Below are 22,776 nucleotides of genomic sequence, written 5' to 3' on the forward strand. Positions count from 1 at the left end.
GCAGTAACCAAGAAATCACACCACTGAATGCTCAAAGGAACATTTTATTTATACGTACAGGTAGGAAGACACAAAGCAATTTCCTGATCAAAAGCAATTCCATTTTAAATTGCATTTCCATATTAACTGGGGAAGAAAATTCTGCTAACTGATGACTGCAAAACTAAATTTTTGAAAACCAGGTGATTTAAAACAATCATACTTCTCGGAATTTATCAGGAATCATTTTTTTTTAAATGCGGTAATATACACTTGGCTGGAGCTGACCAGATGACTTCAACACATTTCAGAATGATACTTTTCACTGCACAGTATGGAACAAATATGTAGCATATATCCATATTAGACATTTTCATAGATGAAATACTTTCAATTTTTAAAAATTAATTGTAGGTCCAGGTGCTGAAAATCCCAAATAACAGCAGAACATAAAAGAAAATCTTTTAAATTTCTACTGGCACCTTTTCTTTCCAGTTTTTCAGGAAACATATTCAACCAATGGAATCATGGTTTTAACTTCATCCCAGATTCTCCTTTAAATGCTTACCGTTCTTTCTTGCTTTGAGCAGTGACAAAGCATGTAATAGACTGCTTACGTCCCATGACTCAGAAAGCCCTACCTGAAACAGCCTAGAGTGTCAGGTAAGCGCCTTTTAAAAGAAGATTAATGACTATGATTTATAAAAGGAAAGAAGAAGGTAAGAAACTCAATATAAAATTTTATATTAAAAATTAACTTTCTAAATGATACTATATACCAGGAAAAACAAAATGAAATTAAAAAAAGGCACTTACCTCACTTCCCATAGACTGGTTACACGATCCAGCTGGGTCGATAGGACAACACCAGCTTAGTGGATGCTGGGATTTCACCTGGAACAGAAACTAGTGACCTATAACTTTAGCAGGTCTAAAGCCAAAGAAGCAAAAATCAAGTGTATAAATTTATTTTACATTCTAAGCTTCTTTTTCTTGCTGCTATTTGGGGCTATCAGCACATAATCCTACAATTAGTTCACTTTAAAATATATATATAAAAACTTTTTTTGATTGTCACCATTCAAGAAGACATCCCTTTGGGTAGCTAGGAATGCTGAGCACCCTTACCTGCCCCTTAGCATCCTCGGGCATGGCCTTAATGTGCATTCTTTTTAAACAACGAATTACTCCATCATAAAACTGAACTGTGAATGTTCCTGAAACAGGAGCAAGTCATAATCATTAGAAAATACAACTGAATTTTACAGCAACACTTGAAATCTAACAAGTAATGCCCTGACAGAAGCATATGCACTGTAACTGCAGTAACTGCAAACACACACCCATTAAGAACTCCACCAAGTTGGTTAAAGTTTATTTTCCCTTTCCCCTAATAAAATCATTATTTACAAAGAAATCCCAAGGAATTATCTATCTATAGGAATTATCCTTTGCTCTCTTTGAAAGTTTCTTTTTAGAGAGAAAGAACCGATAGACCAAAAAAAAGTCATTTACTCAAGGAAAGATTATTCTGTTCGCGAATAACGTGTTCTATTAATGAACTAGCAAGTACGAATCAGATCCACAAGCTTTGAAGTTAGAAAATACAGGCCATCTAGATGACACTGTTGCTCTGCAGGTCAGAACACTGAATTCCAGGGAGCCGAAGGCTCTGTCACAGCAGTCCACTAAACAGCAGCACAGCCATAGCTACATCCCCATGCCCATGCCTCTCCCACTCACTCATTCTGCTTTTAGGGCTTGAGACCCTGTTCTCACGGCAATCACAAAGTATAATCACTTTTGGTTACAGAGACCATGTTTTCAAGTCAACAAAAGTCAGTACTACCACAAAACATATAAATTACACAGATTTTATACTTAAGAAATTTCAATAATTTTCTATCATTTCTGTACAAATGAGGGCTGAGAGCCACTTTAAGTAAACAGATACTAGACCTTTACAAAAGGAGTATAAACAATAAGTGTGGTAAGTATGATTGGCTTAGAAGTTGGCACCAAAGCCAGATATAGATGTATAAAGATTTTCCTTAATTTTGCAATTTGAACATCATAGGATTTCATCTTTTCTATAATTAGCATAATTCACAGTATTACAGATATAAAGATCTAGACCCAAGTTATGGGAAAAAACTGACCCACAGAGTAGCAAGTATATAAAAACACTGATAAAATTTTGTGAATACCGAACCATACATACATACACCATACATGATACTACCCTCATTCCTGCACCTGTCCTCTTCCTTCTTCAGTAACGGCCTTCCAGAGGAGAGCAGGCGCCACACTATGCCAACCGGACATGCATCCCTCCCCACTGCTGATCACACTGCTTCTGCTCTTGTGATGCCTTTCTCCTTTCCTCTCTCCAACCTATTCTTCAAGGACCAGCTCTTCAAATCCCCCCCATAATATGAACACTTCCTGTGCCTTCCAGTTTACAGATCTGTCCCTCCTCTTCAATTTCTCTAAGACATATTTCAAACACCTTAATGTCTATTTGTGTTCATTTTGTTTAGTTCCTAAAGTGAACAAAAGGCCTCTTGAAGGCATCCTTTGCCTGGTTTTTCTTTGGCGGCCTGGGCATGGTAAGCAGGTTCATCCACCATGAGGAACATACAGAAATCACAAGACAAATACCTACAATGGAGACTTTTTAAAAAGAAATTACATCTGTCAATATTTCACTAAGGGCTTACTTAAACTCCTCCTGAAATGGCAGAGACTGCAGTAAGTGTCTTCATTCTTCCACCAGTGCAATTTTAATTTTATTTTCTATGCCCATAGACAAATGGGATAGGATAAAATACGGGGGCTTTGCTTCTGAGGGCACTGCAAGTGTATGTGCACACGGACTTGTAATATGCTACACTCCCAAAGAGCTCTAAGCATGGAAGCAAGTGACCCGCAAACCTAACAATGGAGATGCCTCTCAACTCTTCTGGAATTAAGGTGACTAGTGGTAGGTAGTAAAATCATAGCCATATTTGTTATTTCATTCCTTAAAACAATACATTGGAATAGGCCTTTGTAAAGTTATGTCATAATTTCAAGCTAAACAATGATTTACTTTGCCACACCTAACATTCTTTCTCTCTTTAAATGTTTTCCCCTTTTATCTCCTCTTACCTCCCATTTTTTCTCAAGTTTGTTACTTTAAATCTCCTCAGCTCAAATACCTTCCACAGTTCTTGCCCATCATCTCCAAATAAAATTCAAATTCTGCAACAACATTGCATACACAGATCTTTGCTTCTCTTCTCCACCTCTTCTGATATTCTCTTCCCTTTTAAAGGGCTCTTTCACTCCAGTCACATCAAAGTCTTGCAATTCCTAAAAAGTGACAAGCCTCTCTTCTGCTCTCCTGCAATATACCTTTCTCCTATCTGAAAAAGCCATTCATTCCTTCTTTATCTAGCTGACTCGTCTGTCGTTCAGGTTTAAAGGAAGCATCACCTTACTTAGATTAAATGCTCCTGTTGCAAAGAAGCTGCCACTCAATGTGTTTCTTCAGTGAAAAGAATGAATGAGTGGTCATGTTTAAAAAATAATCATTATAGAAAACTAATGTGTTACTGACTTGAAAAATATACTTGTAAACTATTTTATAGCTTTTTAAAGTGAAATTTTAAATACGAAATTTAAAAATAAAATATTTAAGTATATTCTTAATACTAATTTAAATACTAATTCTCAAGTCTTTCCAAATTAATCAGTCTAGAAGTTGTTTTTTGTTTTGTTTTGTTTTTTTCTTCAATACATTACTGTCCCAACACAAGTATTCGCCTTCGGCCATACTAACACACCTGATTTCTGTGTTATTGTCAACATTTCTGATCAGTTCGGTAATTTTTGCTCAATATCAGCATTAGATACCACAAAGGCTATTAGGAAACTTAACAGTCCCAATTTTATTTGTGGAAATAAAGAAAACGAGCAGGGAAAAGATCCAATAAAGGAAATCCTCAAACTGATAAATTTTCACACTCCTTCCTCAGAAAACACTCTACCGCATTTTACTTCCAAGGTAACCTGATTTGAATTTCCTTTGATCTTTAATCTTCCCTCACATTCTGGTTGAGGCTCTCATAAAAATAACTAGGCCAACAAACAGAAACAGAAATAAAGAAGACTAGAATAAGAAATAAAATGCATACAATGTAAACCTGTGAACTGAATGCTGCACAGTTTTAACCAACTATCCACTGCTCCTAACTATTGCTCTTAATATAAAATTTATTTTGGCAGTAGATCAGGTGTCATGTTATCCTATATACTACAAATAAAATACTCCCAAAAAAAGAATATTAGTAGGAAAGTAAAGTCTGAAACAAAGAGAAGTAACCACCATATGTAACAATTACACACATTAATTAAAATTAGAAATCCAGTTAAATTTAACTATTAATCCCACTGTAAATCTCAGATCACCTCAAATACATACCTTCTTTGTTAATTGCTTCAATCTTGGCAGGGTAATAGCGACAGTCTGTCCAGCGAGCCAGAACTTCTTCTCCAGCTTTAAAATCCTATTTTAAACAACTTTTGAGATCAATACCATGTAATAATAAATAAGCGTTTCCTTTATAAAATTAAGCTTTTGTAATATTTAACAGAATTCCTTTTGAAATGTATCATTATATGGCTGCCAAATGGAAAAGTTCTACTTACAAAGAAATCTTCCTCATCTTTTAGCCCTTCTTTTCTTAATGCAGGTCTCTCCAGCGGTCGCAACCTATTGCTATCCCAGTAAATCCATTCATCATAACGGTGACTCCAACGCTCAAAATGGACCAACATCTTGCCCTCCTCATAGTCGATTTTTTCAATTCGTGATGGATACCTCCAAAATAAAAAGCAGCTTCATATTAAAAAAAAAAATTCTTACATTTGTTTACACAAGTATTTAAAAAAAAAAAAGGATAATTTAACTGAAATATTGCTCACCATAAAAACCATAAACAGAACAATATGAGTCCAGATTTTTAAACTACTGAACCAACAAAGTTTGCTTTGTTATTTTTTTTTTTTTTACATGATTGGTCTCAATACCTAGTGAAATAAATATTTCAATACACTCCCAGTGGAAATAAAAATCACTTGCACTGTTTTGGTAAGTAATTCAAAAATACGCTTCAGGAGCCTTAAACATATTCCCACTTTTTGACTCAACCATTACAATTCTGGAACTATATATACAAAATATTTATAATAACAAAGAAAATAGAAACCATCTAAAAATATACTTAGAAAAACTGAAGACTATCTACAGCTACACAAACATTGGTATATCCTCTGAATGATACGTTATATAGTCTTTAAATGTGGTATTTACAAAAAATTTACATGGGAAAATGTAAACAAGTAGCAGCACTGTGTTTAGTAGAATTATAAGTATGTAAAATGAATTCATCAGCAAAAAATACCAACATGCACATTTGTCTCTTTAATGGCACAAAACCACTTTGTTTTTTTCTATTTCTGTGTACTTTCTGATATTTAATAATGCAGATCAATGATAGCAGGGAAAGCTCAGTTAAACTTTAAATTCTAAAATATAAAAACATCACATTGTTTTGTCTTTAAGTGTGATGATTCTCCTACAATAAATTCTAAAATAGAAATTAGTTAACTTGAAACTTTCAACATGGAAAATTGCCTCATCGTTCCTAATGTACCATATTAAATGTTCACAGATGACTCAAAAATTTTTCAAAAGTATCATTAAATAACCTTAAGAATTTAATAGCAGCACATGGTAGATGATTCAGCCATAATAGTTTCATATTTTTGCGAGTTTTTGATAAATCAGGAATTTTTCTTCCCCCTATAGAGAACTGGTTTTCACCATAAAGTATGACAGATCTTACATAACTCTGAAATTTTAACTCCCGTTCTTAAAACATAAAAACTGCCACTAGCACTGAGGGAATCCTAGAGGTAAGAATGCCCTTTAGTGTATTTTCCAGTATTCACTGGCCACATCATCACCGTAAGATTTTCTATCAATTACAAAAATGGACAAATTTCTATTTCCACATGTTTATTATCACATCTTTTTATTTTTGAAATTTGGGAACCGATTACTACAGGCTTTAAACATCGCTCATGCTATTCAAGGCTTCTTAAACATTTCAAAGGCCCCGAGTCCTTTGGTGTAGCTTCTTTCCCCACTTTGGTTTAATGATACTCAACTGCTTGGGACTTCCTCAAAAACACCAAGCTCTGTCAAACATTTGTGCATTTGTACACTGTTCTTTCTGCCTAGCCCTAAACTGCCTCCCCCACTATTCCATTTCTGCTACTCATTCCAGGCTTGGAGTGCGTAATCTCATGCGTAAAGCCCTCCCAGCTCTCAGCCCCAGCTGCTCTCACTGCACCCACCTGGCCAATATCGATTTCAGTGCAGGTTCCTAAACTGTGTGCAGCACAGCATTTACAGCCCTTGCAATGTTAATACCCCTGACCTGGTGGTTAAATAGCTTGGGAAAATACTAGAGAACAAGCTACATTGTTTTCTTTAAAGGTTTCTTGGTCCTATCAACGTGGAGATAAAACATTTACTATTACCGAAGTAAAAGAAATAGCTGATCCTTTTATCGCAAAACTTTTAACATTTCTGGTGTTACCAGAGCTGTAAGGGACAAGATTTTAAAAGATACCTCCTGACCTGTTAGCTTCAAGGAATAAGAGATATGTCTATCCTTGTATCCCCCAACATCTAGTCCAATGACAAGACACACACCAGCCACTCGCAAATTACTCAGGATGAACAAGAAGTGATGTTAAAGACTATCTGTACAGATCTTCAGAACTAAGAAGGCTGTCAATGTTATAACCTTAAGTTAGAGCTTAGTCTTCTCAGTCTTTTTTGGGGGAATGGGTATGGATGAAGAAACATTTTGTTAAAGAAAAGCATACACAACACAAGAAAACACAGGGAATTAACATACTCCCCCAGGAGAACACGCCAGCCTCACCCACTGAGAATCAATGCTTTCATGACTGACTTCTACAATGTTGCTCTCATTGTATGTTTTCACTCCTCCCGTTCTTAAAACATAAAAACTGCCACTAGCACTGAGGGAAGCCTAGAGGTAAGAATGCCCTTTAGTGTATTTTCCAGTATTCATTGGCCACTTCATCATTGTAAGAAGATTTTCTATCAATTACAAAAATGGACAAATTTCTATTTCCACCTGTGTATTATCACATCTTTTTATTTTTGAACAAACGTTGGGGGTTTAATCTCTAGGTTCCTTCAATTCTAAATGTAAACAATTCCAAATATTTAAAACATTTCTCCAAATAAGAATGGTCCACAGTAACAGAGTTAAACACAACTTTATTTCCATAACTTGACTGGATTTGGCAAAGAGTTAGAATCCAAGTAAATTCAAATAATTTAAATCTGGGTTGCACTTTTAAGTGACTTAGAGTTTTCCTAAAATATTTCAAATTCCTTTCACTGTCAGGATGCCTGATGTAACAACCAGACTAAAAATTGTATTTTGGGGAACTGCTTCAGGATAATTTATAGCATATTATGTACTCTTTACATAAATATCTAGAGAATGACAGGTAAACTTCGGATGAAGACCAAGAATTGAGTAACACAAATACCCAAGATTATCTCTATTCTTACAACATTTACTAATCAAATTTTGAATCTTAAATAAAAGTGCCATAAATATTACCATTATCAAGGATGACTAAATTTCTATTCATTCATTCCACATAAATTTGGGCATCTAATAAGACTAAGACACTTGCTAGGTACTGTTGCTGTAGAAGAGGAAACATAATTAATTCCTACCTACCTTCAAGGAGTTTAGCTTAAAGTCAGATAAGGAGAGAACAAATTCAGAACATTTACATACATGTATGTTAGTTTAGCTCTATGTTCTTTCCTTACTCAGTGTCAACTGCTCTTTATATACCTTATCTCCTTGGATCCTGGTAACCATCCAAGGTATAGATAACACAATCCAAGAATACACATGGTAGGGTATTCACAGCCAAAAACAACTGGCACAAAAGCCTACAGGAGAAATGGGATAATGCCTATATCAAAGTAATTATATCATATACGGTGCACTGGTAAGTATATACAAAAATTTTATATAAGATGCTATTAATAATAGCTCAGAGAAAACTGACAAATTCACTGAATGTTCCTGGGAGACATTATCTATGCTGATCTTGATTACGACTTCTTGGATTTAGACTTAATGAACAAGGTACAAAAAAAGGTAAAGTGTACACACTTTCAGTTAGTCAATCAACGTTCATTAACTTAAAACCAATGTTAGGCAATCAGCCACATAATGAGGATTCAGACAGAAGCAGAATGAGGTGTCTGTCCTTAAGAAACTCTTGATCAAAGATTGGAGGGGCAATTCGAGGAAACCATTCCCTTTGGCTAGACGACACAATCGGCAGTAGTATGAACAGTGCGACATCAGACTGGACTCATTAGCAAGGTTCAAACTGAAGGGCTTTGCAATAATAAACTGATGAAATGCCCTGTCATTCTACAAATAGGAAATCCCTTACTTTGGTCTTCACTGACACCTCAGGAAAAAACAAAACAAAACAAAAACCCTAACATCAAAATCTTTGCTATTACATGTAAAATGCACAAAATGGCAACTTAACATATAATCTGATTTAGTGAAAGGATTTCCTTGTTCTAGCAAATGGTCCATAGTAACAATGCCTTGATACACACAATGAATGACAATACTATTGAATGAATGTATTCACAAGTGCCTCTCTATCTTGCCCTACAGCAGCATTATTTTGATGCAATTGACAGATCATGATGGTAGATGGTCTTTTCTGAGTTAGTGTAGTCAAAGTCCTGTAATGTCAAGTTAAACTGTGGCTATAATTACTGAGTAGAACTAATTCAATACCGAGAATAAAAATTATTTTCATCCTCTCTGAACTTTTTTTTTTTTTAATTTATTTGACAGACAGAGATCACAAGTAGGCAGAGAGGCAGGCAAAGAGAGAGAGAGGGGGAAGCAGGCTCCCCACGGAGCAGAGACCCTGATGCAGGGCTCGATCCCAGAACCCTGAGATCATGACCCAGCCGAAGGCAGAGGCTTTAACCCACTGAGACACCCAGGCGCTCCCCCTTCTCTGAACTCTTAATAATGCTTTATTGCCTCATCTGAGAATACCAGCATTTTAACACTGTTACTGGTTATCTCCCACTTGTAAAAGACTGTTCAGAGTAGCAATATCTAAGGATTCTGGACCAAATCCACTAACCCACTGACAACCAAATACTGACCAAAGAGGTTGGTTATACACTGAATATACTGCATTAGTTCCCTACAGTATCAACTCTCGAGTGTTTTCAAAACACAAAGAAAATATAAGAAATCTAAGGTGGGAATTACCATTACAGATGAATTGCTGTACTAGCTCACCTGTTTTACATGGGCAGATCCTGATTTTCTGACTACATCAAGAGATCACAATGCCCTGAGGCTGTATGCAAAATGCTATGTTACATGTAGCTGCCAACCAGTATTCCCTTGAAGTAGGAGATCCCAATTTTAATCAGATTTTTAAAAGGGTCCGTGATTAAAAACAAAAATCTTTCTGGAAAGCAAAATTATCTATTAACACTCATAATACAGGTGCTCCACTATCCTTGGAAGGAAAAAAAAAATGGGCACGCGGCTATTAAAAAAAATTATATTCAATATATTAACAGTAAAGCAATTAAACATTATTTGAACTCATTCTGATCTGTCATCTAGTTTGATTATCAATACAGGTAAAGGTCTGGATATAAGAAAGTCAACCATGAGGAAATGACAAGAGAAATTCCTTAACACAGTTAAGGCCTCCTGCACTTAAGCCACCAGATGGAGTTCTTAACTACTCATTGATAGGTAACAATCCACTGAACAGGCCAGACATTATTAATGTCCTAAAGACCATTGGAATTCACTCTAAGAAATAAATGCCACATTAATCAAAAAGGCAAAATACTTTACCTTTTTTTTTTTTTTTTAAGATTTATCTATTTATTTGAGAGAGAGAACAAGCGGAGGTGTGGGATAGAGGGAGAGAGAAAATCATAAACAGACTCCCCACTGAGCACAGAGCTGACGCAGGGCTCCATCTCACAATCCTGGCATCCTGACCGAAGCCAAAATCAAAAGTCTGAAGCTTAACCGACTGAGCCACCTTTTGCCCCCCACCCCAACAAAAAGGCAGTGTATTTTAAAAACATGCCCCAACAGTTATTCAAACTGTGTATTTTAAATAATAGTCATTTGTTTATACTGATAGGATAATAAAATTTCTAAGATATGTAAATTTAAAAATTGACAGTTCCTCATTTGTTTCATTTAACCCAATAAACACGGAGTCTCTAATTCACTATGTGCCAAACACTGAAGTAGGAATAAAGCTACAAATAAAAATATTATTCCAATCAATAAACTCAAATTCAAGAAGGAGGGGAGGGAAAAAGAGAACCAAATAAGGGAACACAATTACCATACAATGTTAGTGAAATAGTAAAGCTATGTTACAGTCAAATAGCAAAGATATATAGTACAAAGAATACCTAAATTAGATGTTGTCCTAACTAAAAAAAGTGAAACACACTTGAAATCTGATTTATACATAATCCAAATGTTAATGTTAAGAGAAAATTTAGGGAGTCAAGATTAACAACTCAAAACAGTTCTGTGGATAAGGACTTCACAAGCAAGAAACGCTAATGTGTCATAAAAAAAATGGCTAAAACACATTAGGAGAACTAGAAATATAGAACTCCCTCACAGACAAATGTCAGGAGGAGAATTATTTGCCAAATATAAAATTAATGTAGAATGTAAACCAAACATAATATTCTTATAACATAGTAACCTTTTAAAATTTTAGCCTCCTGGAAACAATTTTAATTTATAGTACACTTTGTAATTTTCAAAAACATTCTCTTCAACCAACTAACTCACCGATTAAACTACAAGAACAATGTCACCTAGTATTATTATAGTATTTTTAGACGGAGTGCTTTTAGGTAGTGCATGCTAAGTTGTTTCACACTTGAAGAACAACACATGAAAACAACTCTTATGAGTAATTCAAATCTGACATTCCCAAATGGAAGTAAAAGAATCTAGACTTTCCAGAACATTCAGATAATAGCTTGTATGTCAAAAATCACATCTTCTCCAACACTGAATTCTAAGCGTCCCATGACATCATCCCTCACATCCTCTTTTCAGAGGCGTCCACCCCCAGGACACATGTCCAGTATAAGCCACCAGACCACCCCGCTGCCTATCTGTCCACGACCTTTGCAGCAAAGAACAGGTAAGATCCGAGTTAGCCACGTTGACTTCCTTTAGAACCTTGATGCCACCACCTTTCAAATAAAGATTTCATTTCAGATCCCGGGATTCAAACTCCTACTGCTGTCCACCTCCCTAGCACCTCAATCTCCTGCCATCCCTACATTCATTCACAGTCAGTTCTAACCAATCAAAGTGCCTACACCTACTCTCTACTCATTACCATCTCCCACCGCAAGACTTAATTAGACTATCAAGAATTCCTTTCCTACTCTACCCCCAAAAAAATGCCACCCAAAATACTTCTGGTATTGTACCACAAGTCTGTATATTTCATATACTTTGTTCAAATCAACAGGACCAAATTCTTCATTACTTTTGCAACAAAACTCAAAACTCTAGCAGGTTGACGTCCACTTAGTTCCTATTTCTTAATATTTAGCACTTAAAAAATTATTTTACTACTACAGGTAGCTATAGGTGCTTATATACCTACTGATTCAAGTTTTAAGGATTTACATTCACTCGTCTCCCAAGCAGACTCCTCTCTACATAAAATAACCAATATTCATGCTATTTTTTTTTCATTAAACCTAACATTTATTAAGTGCCTCTGATTGACAAAAACCATGATAAGATTTTAATAATCACTCATCTTGCTTACTCCTCAAAGAACCTTTCTGAGTTAGGTACTATTACTGCTTCCAGTTATTAGAGAAAGGTCACAGAGGCTCTGAACCGTTAAGTAACTTGCTCAAGTAAAAACAGATATTTAAGCAGATCTCGAACTGAGGTTTGTCTGTCTTTAAAGACTGTGCAATATATATTCGGCATCTTGCCAACTGATGATTTTCAACTCCTATCACACTTACTGCAGTGTTTCAAATATAGGGTACTCTTACCAAGAGGTACTGAAAACAAAAGTAAGATGAAAGTCACATTATATCCTGTTTATTTTTTCTTGAAAATTCAATTTTATATAAGTGTTTTTGATACAAAATGCCTAAAGTTGATTTTTGTTAGCCCAAAGAGTACAGAAAACAGATATAATTACACAGAACAAAACAAAATCTCCCTATGCATAGAAAGGCTCGTTTTATTATTAGAACTTCTCAAGACAAAAGGTGTACTATATCTCAACTGTGCCTAAGTATGAAACACCGCATTAAAATATAAGAGTCTGAGAAAAGAGTAGCTTAACCTTTAGGGTGTTTCAAAATTGCTATAAATTTTAGATTTTTTTTTAATTGTGTTGTATTAGTCATCATACAGTACATCATTAGTTTTTGATATAGTGTTCCATAATTCATTGTTTGCAAACACCCAGTGCTCCATGCAATCCATGCCCTCCTTAATACCTGTCACCAGGCTCACCCAGCTCCCCAACCTCCATCTCCTCTAAAACCCTCAGTTTGTTTCTGAAAGTCCACAGTCTCTCATGGTTCGTCTCCCACTCCAGTTTCTCCCCCTTCATTATTCCCTTCTCCTCATGTCCTCTGTTCCACAAATAAATGAGACCATATGATAACCGCCTTTCTCTGTTTGACTTATTTTACTCGGCATGATCTCCTCCAGTCCCATTCACGTTGATGCAAAAGCTGGGTATCCATCCTTTCTTACATGTGATGGAGATGTAATATTCCATTGTGTATACAGATTGTTATAATATAAATTTAAAAATTAAGATAGGAATCTGGGGCACCTGGATGGCTCAGTTGGTTAGGCATCCAACTCTCAGTTTGGGCTCAGGTCAAGATCCTGCAGTTGTGGGGCGCCTGGGTGGCTCAGTTGGTTAAGCAACCGCCTTCGGCTCAGGTCACGTTCCCGGAGTCCCGGGATCGAGTCCCGTATCAGGCTCCCAGCTCCATGGAAAGTCTGCTTCTCCCTCTGACCACCTCTCCTCTCATGCTCTCTCTCAAATAAATAAATAAATAAAAATCTTTAAAAAAGAAAAAAAGATCTTGCAGTTATCAGATCAAGCCCTGTGTGGGGTGCCATGCTGAGTGTGGAACCTGCTTAAGATTCTTTCTCTCCTCTCCCTCTGCCCCCCCAAGCCCCAAATACAGGAAGGAATCTATAGAGCATGATTTCCTATAGAACTAAGAAAAACACTAAGTGACTTTAAAAATAATATTTACTAAACTAGTCTGACAAATATAATCCTATACTTGGTTTTTGCCTCCTAAGTCATAATTCCCTTGCCAAAATTACAGTAACCACATCTCATGATATCCCCAAAACTCTGGGTTCATTCTTTACCAACCTGCCAAAATTCAGTAAGCTCTGCTGGGTATCTTTAGGGATAAAATCACTTCATGTAAGAAGCTTATACTTTGTTACCTTACCGAACCATAATGAACTAGAACAGATTCATTTTTAATTAAAGAGGGTTAGCTTTTTGGCAATGAAAAAACAGACTTTTAAGACACATTGAATATTAAATATCCAAATTTTCTTCAAATTCACTGCAACAATTCTCTCAAAGTTGAATTAATTATAGTTACTGAAATAACATAATACTGGCATATCAATTTCTAATTTAATAAAAAGAAAAGTTCTTTTTGCTGAATAATGATCTATGGAAGGTGATAGTAGGGATAGTCAATAGTTCTTTGAAATAAAAAGTCATATAAAAGTACTAAAAACTAGAACCCTTATGAACAATAGCAAAACTAAGCTGTCTCTTCAATATCAAGTTAATTGCTTCTAAAAATATTATACTACTCATATTTAAAACTGAGTATTTTTTTCTCACTTCAAGAATCAAAAACAAAATTAAAAACTTTTCAGCATCTGTAGATACCAGTTCTGACTACTCAGCAAAACCAGAATTGCTAAACATTTTTCAGAGTTGAAAGCATGTGATACATGACGGCCGACCTTCAATCAAATGTCAGATAAGCAAATAAAACCGTCTTCTCTTCCAATCCAACCCCTGCCATTATATAAGTGTAGTGTGCACGCACACACTGACACACAGAACACAGCACAAGAAGACAGAGGTTCCTGGACTTTACGTTACTATGCATTTGTGAAGGAGGCCAGGAAATGATCAGCTTGAAGGCTCGATTCAAAAGTGAGCTTGAGAAGGAGGGTTTCTAGGACAGACAGGCCAGCAATTAACCTGCCTTGCAAAAGCCAATTCCACAGAACAAGAATGATATGGGCATGCTGGACCTCAGGGCCCTTCTAAACACCAGACAGATACATATCACTAGAGAAAGTCAGGAATTAAGATAGCCTATGAACACTGAGCCCCTTTACTCCCTGAAGCTGAGGCTCAAACCTCAGGGAGTCCCTATGTGTGGCAACAGGTTATTGTAACGAGATCACCAGACTCACAGTCAAAAGAACCTGGCTATAAGATGATTTTTCTGACTTTTACTCCAGATGAACTAGAATAAAAAAGTTAGTATCTCCAAACCTCAGATCTGTCATTTCTAAACTGGTAAAGATCATTCCATACATGACAGGCTCCTTATAAAATTCTAGTGACATACTGAGTATTTCCTATATATTCTGAATCATTATAGAAGTTACAATCTCACAACAGTGATCCATAATTAATTAAAACCAGGGACAGTCTTTTTCCCACCCACAGCAACAAGAATCTAAATCCAACTATCCAGCCATGTAGTGGTAATTACAGCAATTGGAAGAGCAAGAAAACTGAAGCACATGAAATTCATGTAGATCAGTATGCTCTATTTTACTGGAAAACAGCAAAAAAAAAAAAAAAAAAAAAAAAGTTTTCAATCAGGCATCACTTTGTCAAGTATTTACACTTTACTTCTTCCAACTAACAGAAGTAAAAATAGACTATAAATTCAAAAATAATCCTGGATATTTCCACTGCTATCCAACTCAAAAAACTTTATCCTTCGGTTAATAATTCTGTACACTCTAGGCCAGTGGTTCTCACATGCTGTTCCCAGAGAAGCAGCAGCAGCATCACCCAGAAACTTTTTAGGAAGGCAAATTACTGGGCCCCACTTCACACCTACTGAATCACAAGTTTTGGATATTGGCTTAGTGATTATGTTTAACAAACCTTCTAGGTGAATCCCAGGAAGCTAAGTTTGAGACTCACTCTTCTAGACTTCACCTGAATCACTTTCAAAACTACAGCATCCCCCCCAGCCAAAAAAAAAACCAACCACAAAAACAAAAACACAAAAAAACTACAGCATCAGTGAACTTTGCAAGAGAATCAATCGATGAATTATTACCACATGGAAAATTAAGGAGTTAAAGCATCTGACTAGTTACATATACTTTTCTAAGCCAATAGTTATGACTATGTAATTTCAGAATTACACAATGGAAGTATTTAAATGAGTGGGAGAGCAGGAAGGAGAAAGGGTAACCATGTGCCCCAATACCACTATACTCCAACCTTCAAAATTATTATTTTTGTTCCAAACTAGATTCACCTTTCCCTACTTTTTCAACTCATTTTTTCTCAAAGTTCTTTTAGTGCCCAGCAGTTTTGAGCAAACTATGTATGACTTCTACTTTTTGTCTCTTACTTCTGCCTCAAGTCTATGCTACTTACCCATCCAAAAGTGAGATTTAAAAAATCCTCCCTCCCTACATGGAAAGTAGGTAAGAGAAATCTGAGTTTCTAATTCAAGGGACCTGAAAGATTACCTAATATGTCACACCCTCATTTTAAGGACATTAAAGCAGAGAACTAACTTTCCAGAGTCGCAGAGTTCACAACAGAACAGCACTGAGAACCCATTATCTCCTGACTTCCAGTTAAACTTACTTTTCCCTGGATTTGTTTTCTCTCACCTTCCAAGAAAACTAGGATAAGCAAAAAACTTGAGCAGAGAAGAAAAAGCTCTATAGAAAATAAATCAATATAATGAAAAGAACAACAGAGTAAGAACAAGAACCAGGTGTATTTTATAATGAATACATGTACTCTGACCCTTGTCTAACCTTGCTTTCTATATTTTTTGAGGGGAGGAGGAGAAAGATCTTCACTTTAAAAGTTTATAGGGCGCTTACTGATGAAAATTTTAACAAATTAAGTTAACTACAGTCTTTGTGCACTGATGCAGACTTGCTTGATGGTTAAACGGAGCTCATTTAGATCTTCAGATTCAAAATTAGTGACTTTCAGAATGTAAAAATCTCAGAATTAAAAAAACCTATCATACAGATTTCAATTTGAAATTCTCTGCTAGAAGAGTCTTAATCTGGAGCCCATGGATAAGTTTTCTATGACCACCTGTAATATATAACTCAGTATTTTGGCATATAAATATGATGTACATTTTTCTGAGTCTACAGCTCTAATTACGCTTTCAAAGGTAGGCAGTGACTCAAAAGAATCTTTTTCAAAATATACAGTTAGGAAAACCCAATATTCAAGAATTTTATTCATATTAGCAAAAGATTTCCTATTTTAAAAGTATTCACCTAAGGTTTCTACAAGTTTCAAACTCACCTAAAGTAAAATTTAAAAATGATACTGGTTTTTAAATTTGATCAACATACTACTTTTCAGGAGTACTCCTCTACTCCAAATACAGAAAACACAACTTATTTATATTAATGTTTGCCTTTGAATAGTTAAATTCAATTAGGAAAAAGCAACCCTTTTTATTCAGAAAATAATGTACTTTTACCTAAATTAAAAAGCATTTATACTTGTTATAGTCTAAATATCCTCAATTTTCCACACTGTAAAAATTCTGGTAATGAACATCTTAAAAACTCACATTTGAAAATGTTCCATACAGTTCAAAAAACTCCCATGTGTGGAAATAGCATTTGTCAATTCAAATTTTACACTGTTCTATCAAATTCTGATACTTGGAGACAGCGTCACAATTTTTTTTTAATTTTTCATTTTCCTTTCCTTTAGATCTATAAGAGAATTAAATAGAAATATTACCAAAAAAGGTCAGAAGAGCCTAACTCATCTGAATGCTTTAAATTAATTCTGTATTTCAAATTTTATATTACTTGAATTTTTTTTTGTTTTCATAAATCACTTGCTGTAGAGTAACTACTTGAATTTCATTCAAAAGATAAAAGTTCAATCTTTTCTCACTGAACAGTATTCAGAGTGATTAGATAAAATATTTGCAAAGGTGTTTGTAACTAGAAAGCTATGCACAAACAAAAAGATTTTATCATCACCCAAAAAAGATGATTTACAGCAGGTTGCAATGACAAGACTTTCCTTCTACATTCCAGGCCATTCTCATGTCAATACTGAAGCCACATTTAAAAACATACACTTAAGTCTTCAAATCCTCAAAGATTCTTCACCTCTCCCTCTTCCCTTGCATTTACCTCAATGCTTAATAATTATGTACTATTTTATAGAATTTGAAGCAGGTTTAAATACATTATTTGATCCTTAAAATAATCCTCTTAAGTAAAAGCCAGTAACATTGCTTCCATTTTATTGACAAGCCAATTGAAGTCAAGAGGTTGCCCATATTTACAGGACCAGCAAGTGACAGTCTTTGAACCTGCATCTTTCATCTTTAGAATCCACTTACAGTATCTCCAGCAGAACTTCAACTCTAAACTTTCTCCTTCCCCAAATACACTACTGTATCAACAACTTGTACCCTTTTTCAATCTTATGATGTCACTGCATTCAAGAGATTACAAATCTGATCTGTCACCATTTGAATGGCAGGAGTGTGATAGAAAATATGACAGAGGTAAGACCAAAGATGGCTGATTACGTTATCTATAAACAGTAGCATATTAAGTCTTTTGAAAGACTTTTAAAAGACTGTTGAGAAAGAAATTAATCAGTATGTTTTAAATAAAACTACAATACTTTTAAAAATTAAGCAATCCCCCCAAAAACAAAATTAAGCAACCTACAATACCCAACAGGAGTTAGGTGTAGTCACTACAGGAAACCCAAAAACCACATACTGGCCCTGGAGATGACTGGCCTTTTGTTGGCTTCTTAGGCCTGCATTAGTTAGTTATTGGTAAATAATCAAACCATCAATGAGCTTTCTGATGTAGTTTTAAAGTGATTTAGAAAACAAAAATAAATCACTACTTTAAAAAATGTAGAGTGTATTTTTCTGAATATCTTTCTGAACTTTGAAGACTAGGATATGGTTTGCTCAAGCATTAATAATGTCCTTTCCATGAGAAAAATAGATTGCACCTTCCAATTAAATCAAATCTACCCCAAACTTAAAAGTGGAAGCTTAAATTCAGTTTATTTCTGCCCACTTGATTTAGAATTCAGTTTTCTTTCCAGGGCACACAGTAAAAATTCTTTTCCTTTTTTTTTTTTTTTTTTTTTACATAGGAAACATCTTTTACACACAGGACAAGTTGAGATTTTGGGTTCTCCACTATCACAACTTTCCCTCTGCCCTTCTCTGTAAAAGGTAACCAACCAACATGTGATGCCATTTCCTTCACAACAGATACACGGCTTACTGGCAATGTCCTGTGTGCAGAGACAGTAAGCACTATCTGCACTCTTGCTTCCTCCCTGTTCATTGCCTGTAATAGTTCAAAAGATACTCATGTCAAATAAGAACTCAAAACTTTTCCAAATGTACTGAATAAATGTGGAAGGTTAAGCATTCTTTACGGATGCAACAGAAGAGTAAAGTAAATAGGGAGGGAGAGGTGGAAGAGAGAGGGGAATCAGTTCAGAATACTTTCAGTGGTAAATATTTTGCTCCTCAAAAAAATAGTAAAGTTTCTCAACACCTGAATAATCCTTCTACACTTTTACCTGATATTAAAGCAAAAATCTGCAGCATTTGTATGAAATACAGAATGGGTCTTAATGAAGGCAATGATATGAAGAACAAAGTTTATTATCTTATTTAAAAGTAAAACCTATTAAGAGTAGAGTGTCTCACAGAACTTCTCTTGTGCCCATATAAAACAAAATAAATCTTAGTAATTAATTAGTTGTCCTACAGAAAAGGACTTTAATACTAAATCAAAGGGACTGCCCAAGACTAACTAGTTCTTGAAACTACCTACACTAATAAAGTCACAATAAAAAAATCATTTCTTTCAACTACCTAGAATATTTTATATACATATTCTAGGTAGTTATTTTATACATATAAAATATACATATCTTAATTCCTTAATTCCAACTGTAGCAGAATGCTAACATCTTCATATAAATGAGTTCATAAAAATCAAGTTGCTGACATATTTCAGTGATTGCCATATGTGATTATTTTGGCTGATGTTACTTACTTTAAGGAGACCATTACTAGGGGCACCTGGGTGGCTCAGTGGGTTAAAGCCTCTGCCTTCGGCTCAGGCAGTGTCCTGGGATCAAGCCCCACATCGGGCTCTGCTCTACAGGGAGCCTGCTTCCTCCTCTCTCTCTCTGCCTGCCTCTCTGCCTACTTGTGATCTCTTTCTGTCAAATACATAATTAAAATCTAAACAACAACAAAAAAAATTAAAAATTAAAAAGAAAAAAAGGAGACCATTACTACTAGGGTCATTAAAATCAAAGCTAAACTTCATTAACGAGTAGAGATGCCTGTTACCATCCTACCTAAGCACTTAGAAATTGCCTTGGTGTGAAACATAAGACAATGAAAAAAAACTTCAGCTACAACTATCATTTTTTTTCTCTCAAATTCCAAATAATGTAAAAGCACATTCAGGCTTGATTTTTAAAGCAGTTCTCTCTCATAATCTTTTTATTTTAACTACTGGATCATCAAGTTGACAGCTGTTGAATCAGAGAACATTTCACCATCGAAAGCAAATTTCTTACTAATACCGAAATTATGTTAATTTCCCTAAAATCCTCTAAGAAAACTAGTAAACCATGTGCTCCTCCAACACTGGAAGCTATTTCGATTGTAACTTTGTCAGTTTGGAACCCTAAGAAAATATGTTAATATGAATTAACTCGTGATTCAAAAGCTGGTAATTAAAAAAAAAGATTAATTAAGATCAGCATCAAAGAGGAAGTATCATTTCTCATACCATGTGGAGGTTTAACAGTGTGCCTTCTGAGTGAAAAGCTTCTTTTGGTCAAATGAGAATCAAAGATGGCCAATTACTGACTAAACTGGCATCTTTCGTTGTATGGCCTAATGCAGCGCTTCTCAATCAGGAACATGTGCGCTCCCCGTGAATACTCCACCATGTCTGGAAATAATTTTTAGCTTTAGGACTATGAGGGATGCTACTGCCTGGTTCCAAGTGCTTCCCAAGCCCCTCCTGAAGTACTATGTACATTCTCCACCTGATAAGACTAACAATTAAGTTCCCTAAAAAGAACTACCCTCTGAGATGCACCTTAGAGGCATGGGGCCAAAAAAACTGCCTTCCCACAGCAAACCATAGTTTTAAAATGTCCCACCGCAGTGTCCAAGACAGAGCCCATTAGCCTGGGTATCAGGGACATGTGCAGAATTCTACAGCTGCATATGTTGGAGATAAAAACCCCAGACCTGTCTAAGTCAAATATCATGACTAAACAAGATTTCTCTGCCTGCCATTGTCAACTCAGGAAGTTGACTTAATGCAAATCAATCAAGAGCAAATTTGCAAAATACCCACTGTGTTTTCAAGGGAGTTGTAGTGACAGAAAATGTCAAAAAGCCTAGTGGATGAAGTTCTGGAGTTGCTAAGCCACCAGATCTCTCATCAAAATAAATGGGCTTCAAGAGAGCCAAGCCAACCCCACTCCCCAGAGAGGAATTCTCAAATGCCCCCTCAGGTAGAGCGCTGAGAATGACAACAAGAGACTTCCTTCCAGGGACAAGAACTAAGGGGCAGCTTAGGGGAATGAGGAAAGCATTCTCTAGAAGAAAGAGGGAATCCTCGTCATTCCTACCATGGCCTCTTGACCCATGTGTTGTTTCCTCTTCTCTCCTTTCCGGGTGCTGATTTTATCCTTATACCATTTACTAAGGGTATATTAGGAGCTTAAATTCACTACTGATCACACATGGCCAGAACAGAAGAAATTTTAAAAGGTCTGAAAATACTGCCCATTTAGTATGGGAAAGTAACAACCTGTCTTTAGTTCACTAACCCCGGGAGAAAGAGGTAAACTGTTTTTTTATTTTAGATGGGATAGTGAATAATGACTGTGCTAACCATCAACATACTCTGTATTTTAAAGATCACCTCTGACACAGGCCAAGAAAAAAGATTTACATCAAGATCTATTCAAATCTTGGGAAGCTGGCTATCTAAACGAATTCCCCCCTCCCACCACCACTCTAGCCTGTATCAAGTACACAGGAGTACTGACACCTTCTCTATACTTCATATTCTAGATAATTATTTTCAGTTCTCAAACACCTTAAAATGATTTTGAAAAAACAGCTTTGAAATGCCAAACCTACACAGTTTGCTAAAGAGCAGGAAAACTAAAAAACAATGTCCATGTGTATTCAAAATGTGAATACAGAAATGTTTCTGCCGCTGTCAAAAGAACAGCAACTGACCAACATGTGTAAGACTACCAAAGGCGTGCTTTCGGTCAAGAGCTCCATATTCTCCATACCATTTTTGTAAGTAGTCCAGTGCCTCCAAACGAGCACCGATCTCAAAAGTGATTCCAGGACGATTTGGGGGCTTTTTACTCATCTTGAAATCCTATTCTTCAGTATTTTCTTTTCACTACCTCAAGAGGGGGGAAAAAAAAAAAAGGTTAGATTCTAATGCATAAAATGCATAGGGAATAAAACAGAATTTTAAAAGCATTGCATGAAAAGTTAAAGTAACTGCCAAATTTCAAAGAAATCTGAATGATGATTACCAATATCTATAGATATAATATACCTTACAAGCAATCTTGATCATGAATCGAGGAAAAAGAACATGAAAAAGAACTATTTAAAAAGAACAGACAAGCATTTAACCTTGCTAATGGCTAAAATGCTTGAAATTTTAACTTGAAAATACCCCCCAAAAATTCTCCACGCATGCTGAAAACAGTTTTCCATCTCTGAAAAAAATCAAGACACCTGAGTGGTTCTGGGATATGACTGCTGAAATTCTTAAGAGTACAAATTAATGAAGGTTTTCAATCAATATTTGAGTGCCTCATAGTATACAACACTAAATAAGACACTAACGAGCATGAAGGGACAGCAGACACTCCTCTGCCAGTGACAACATCAACAATAATTCTTGTAATTCTTGTTATGAATTCCATTCAAGCTATGATTTCCTGCTTTGGTAGCAAATGATCCAATAATTTTAATTTAACATATAAAGCTGCAACAGAAATGTCTTCCTTATACTTCATATTCAATAAGGAATGATGATGTGGATTTTTTAATGCACTTAATGCCTTTTTAATGAAAATTTATTTCACTCTATTTCAATATTGTCAGTGTCCACACTGACAAAAGGGGTCATAATATTCATAAAACTCAAACAAACAAAAACCGACAAGGAATATCCCTCTCTCCATCACTGCCACGCACACTCTTTACTC

General features: G+C 35.6%; 1 protein-coding gene across 26 annotated transcripts in view; it reads right to left on the minus strand.

Moving 5' to 3' along the window:
* PHF20L1 (PHD finger protein 20 like 1) overlaps positions 1 to 22,776 on the minus strand; it is a 75,207-nt gene that overhangs the window by 50,729 nt on the left and 1,702 nt on the right. For 6 of the 26 annotated variants that reach the window (XM_082719798.1, XM_082719802.1, XM_082719800.1 and 3 more), the window contains exons 2-6: positions 21,838 to 21,957; positions 4,672 to 4,843; positions 4,445 to 4,529; positions 1,108 to 1,196; positions 796 to 885 (exon numbers count right to left, since the gene is read on the minus strand). In XM_082719798.1, coding sequence (XP_082575924.1) covers positions 796 to 885; positions 1,108 to 1,196; positions 4,445 to 4,529; positions 4,672 to 4,843; positions 21,838 to 21,920 — 519 coding nt within the window. In that variant the 5' untranslated portion in view covers positions 21,921 to 21,957. Of the gene's footprint in view, positions 1 to 795; positions 886 to 1,107; positions 1,197 to 4,444; positions 4,530 to 4,671; positions 4,844 to 17,059; positions 17,208 to 21,837; positions 21,958 to 22,776 lie in introns of all 26 variants that reach the window. The other 20 variants (XM_082719783.1, XM_082719781.1, XM_082719805.1 and 17 more) reach the window with 6 other exon arrangements.

The sequence above is a fragment of the Mustela nivalis genome (genome assembly GCF_964662115.1).
Source record: "Mustela nivalis genome assembly, chromosome: 2".
In the NCBI taxonomy this organism is placed as follows: domain Eukaryota; kingdom Metazoa; phylum Chordata; class Mammalia; order Carnivora; family Mustelidae; genus Mustela; species Mustela nivalis.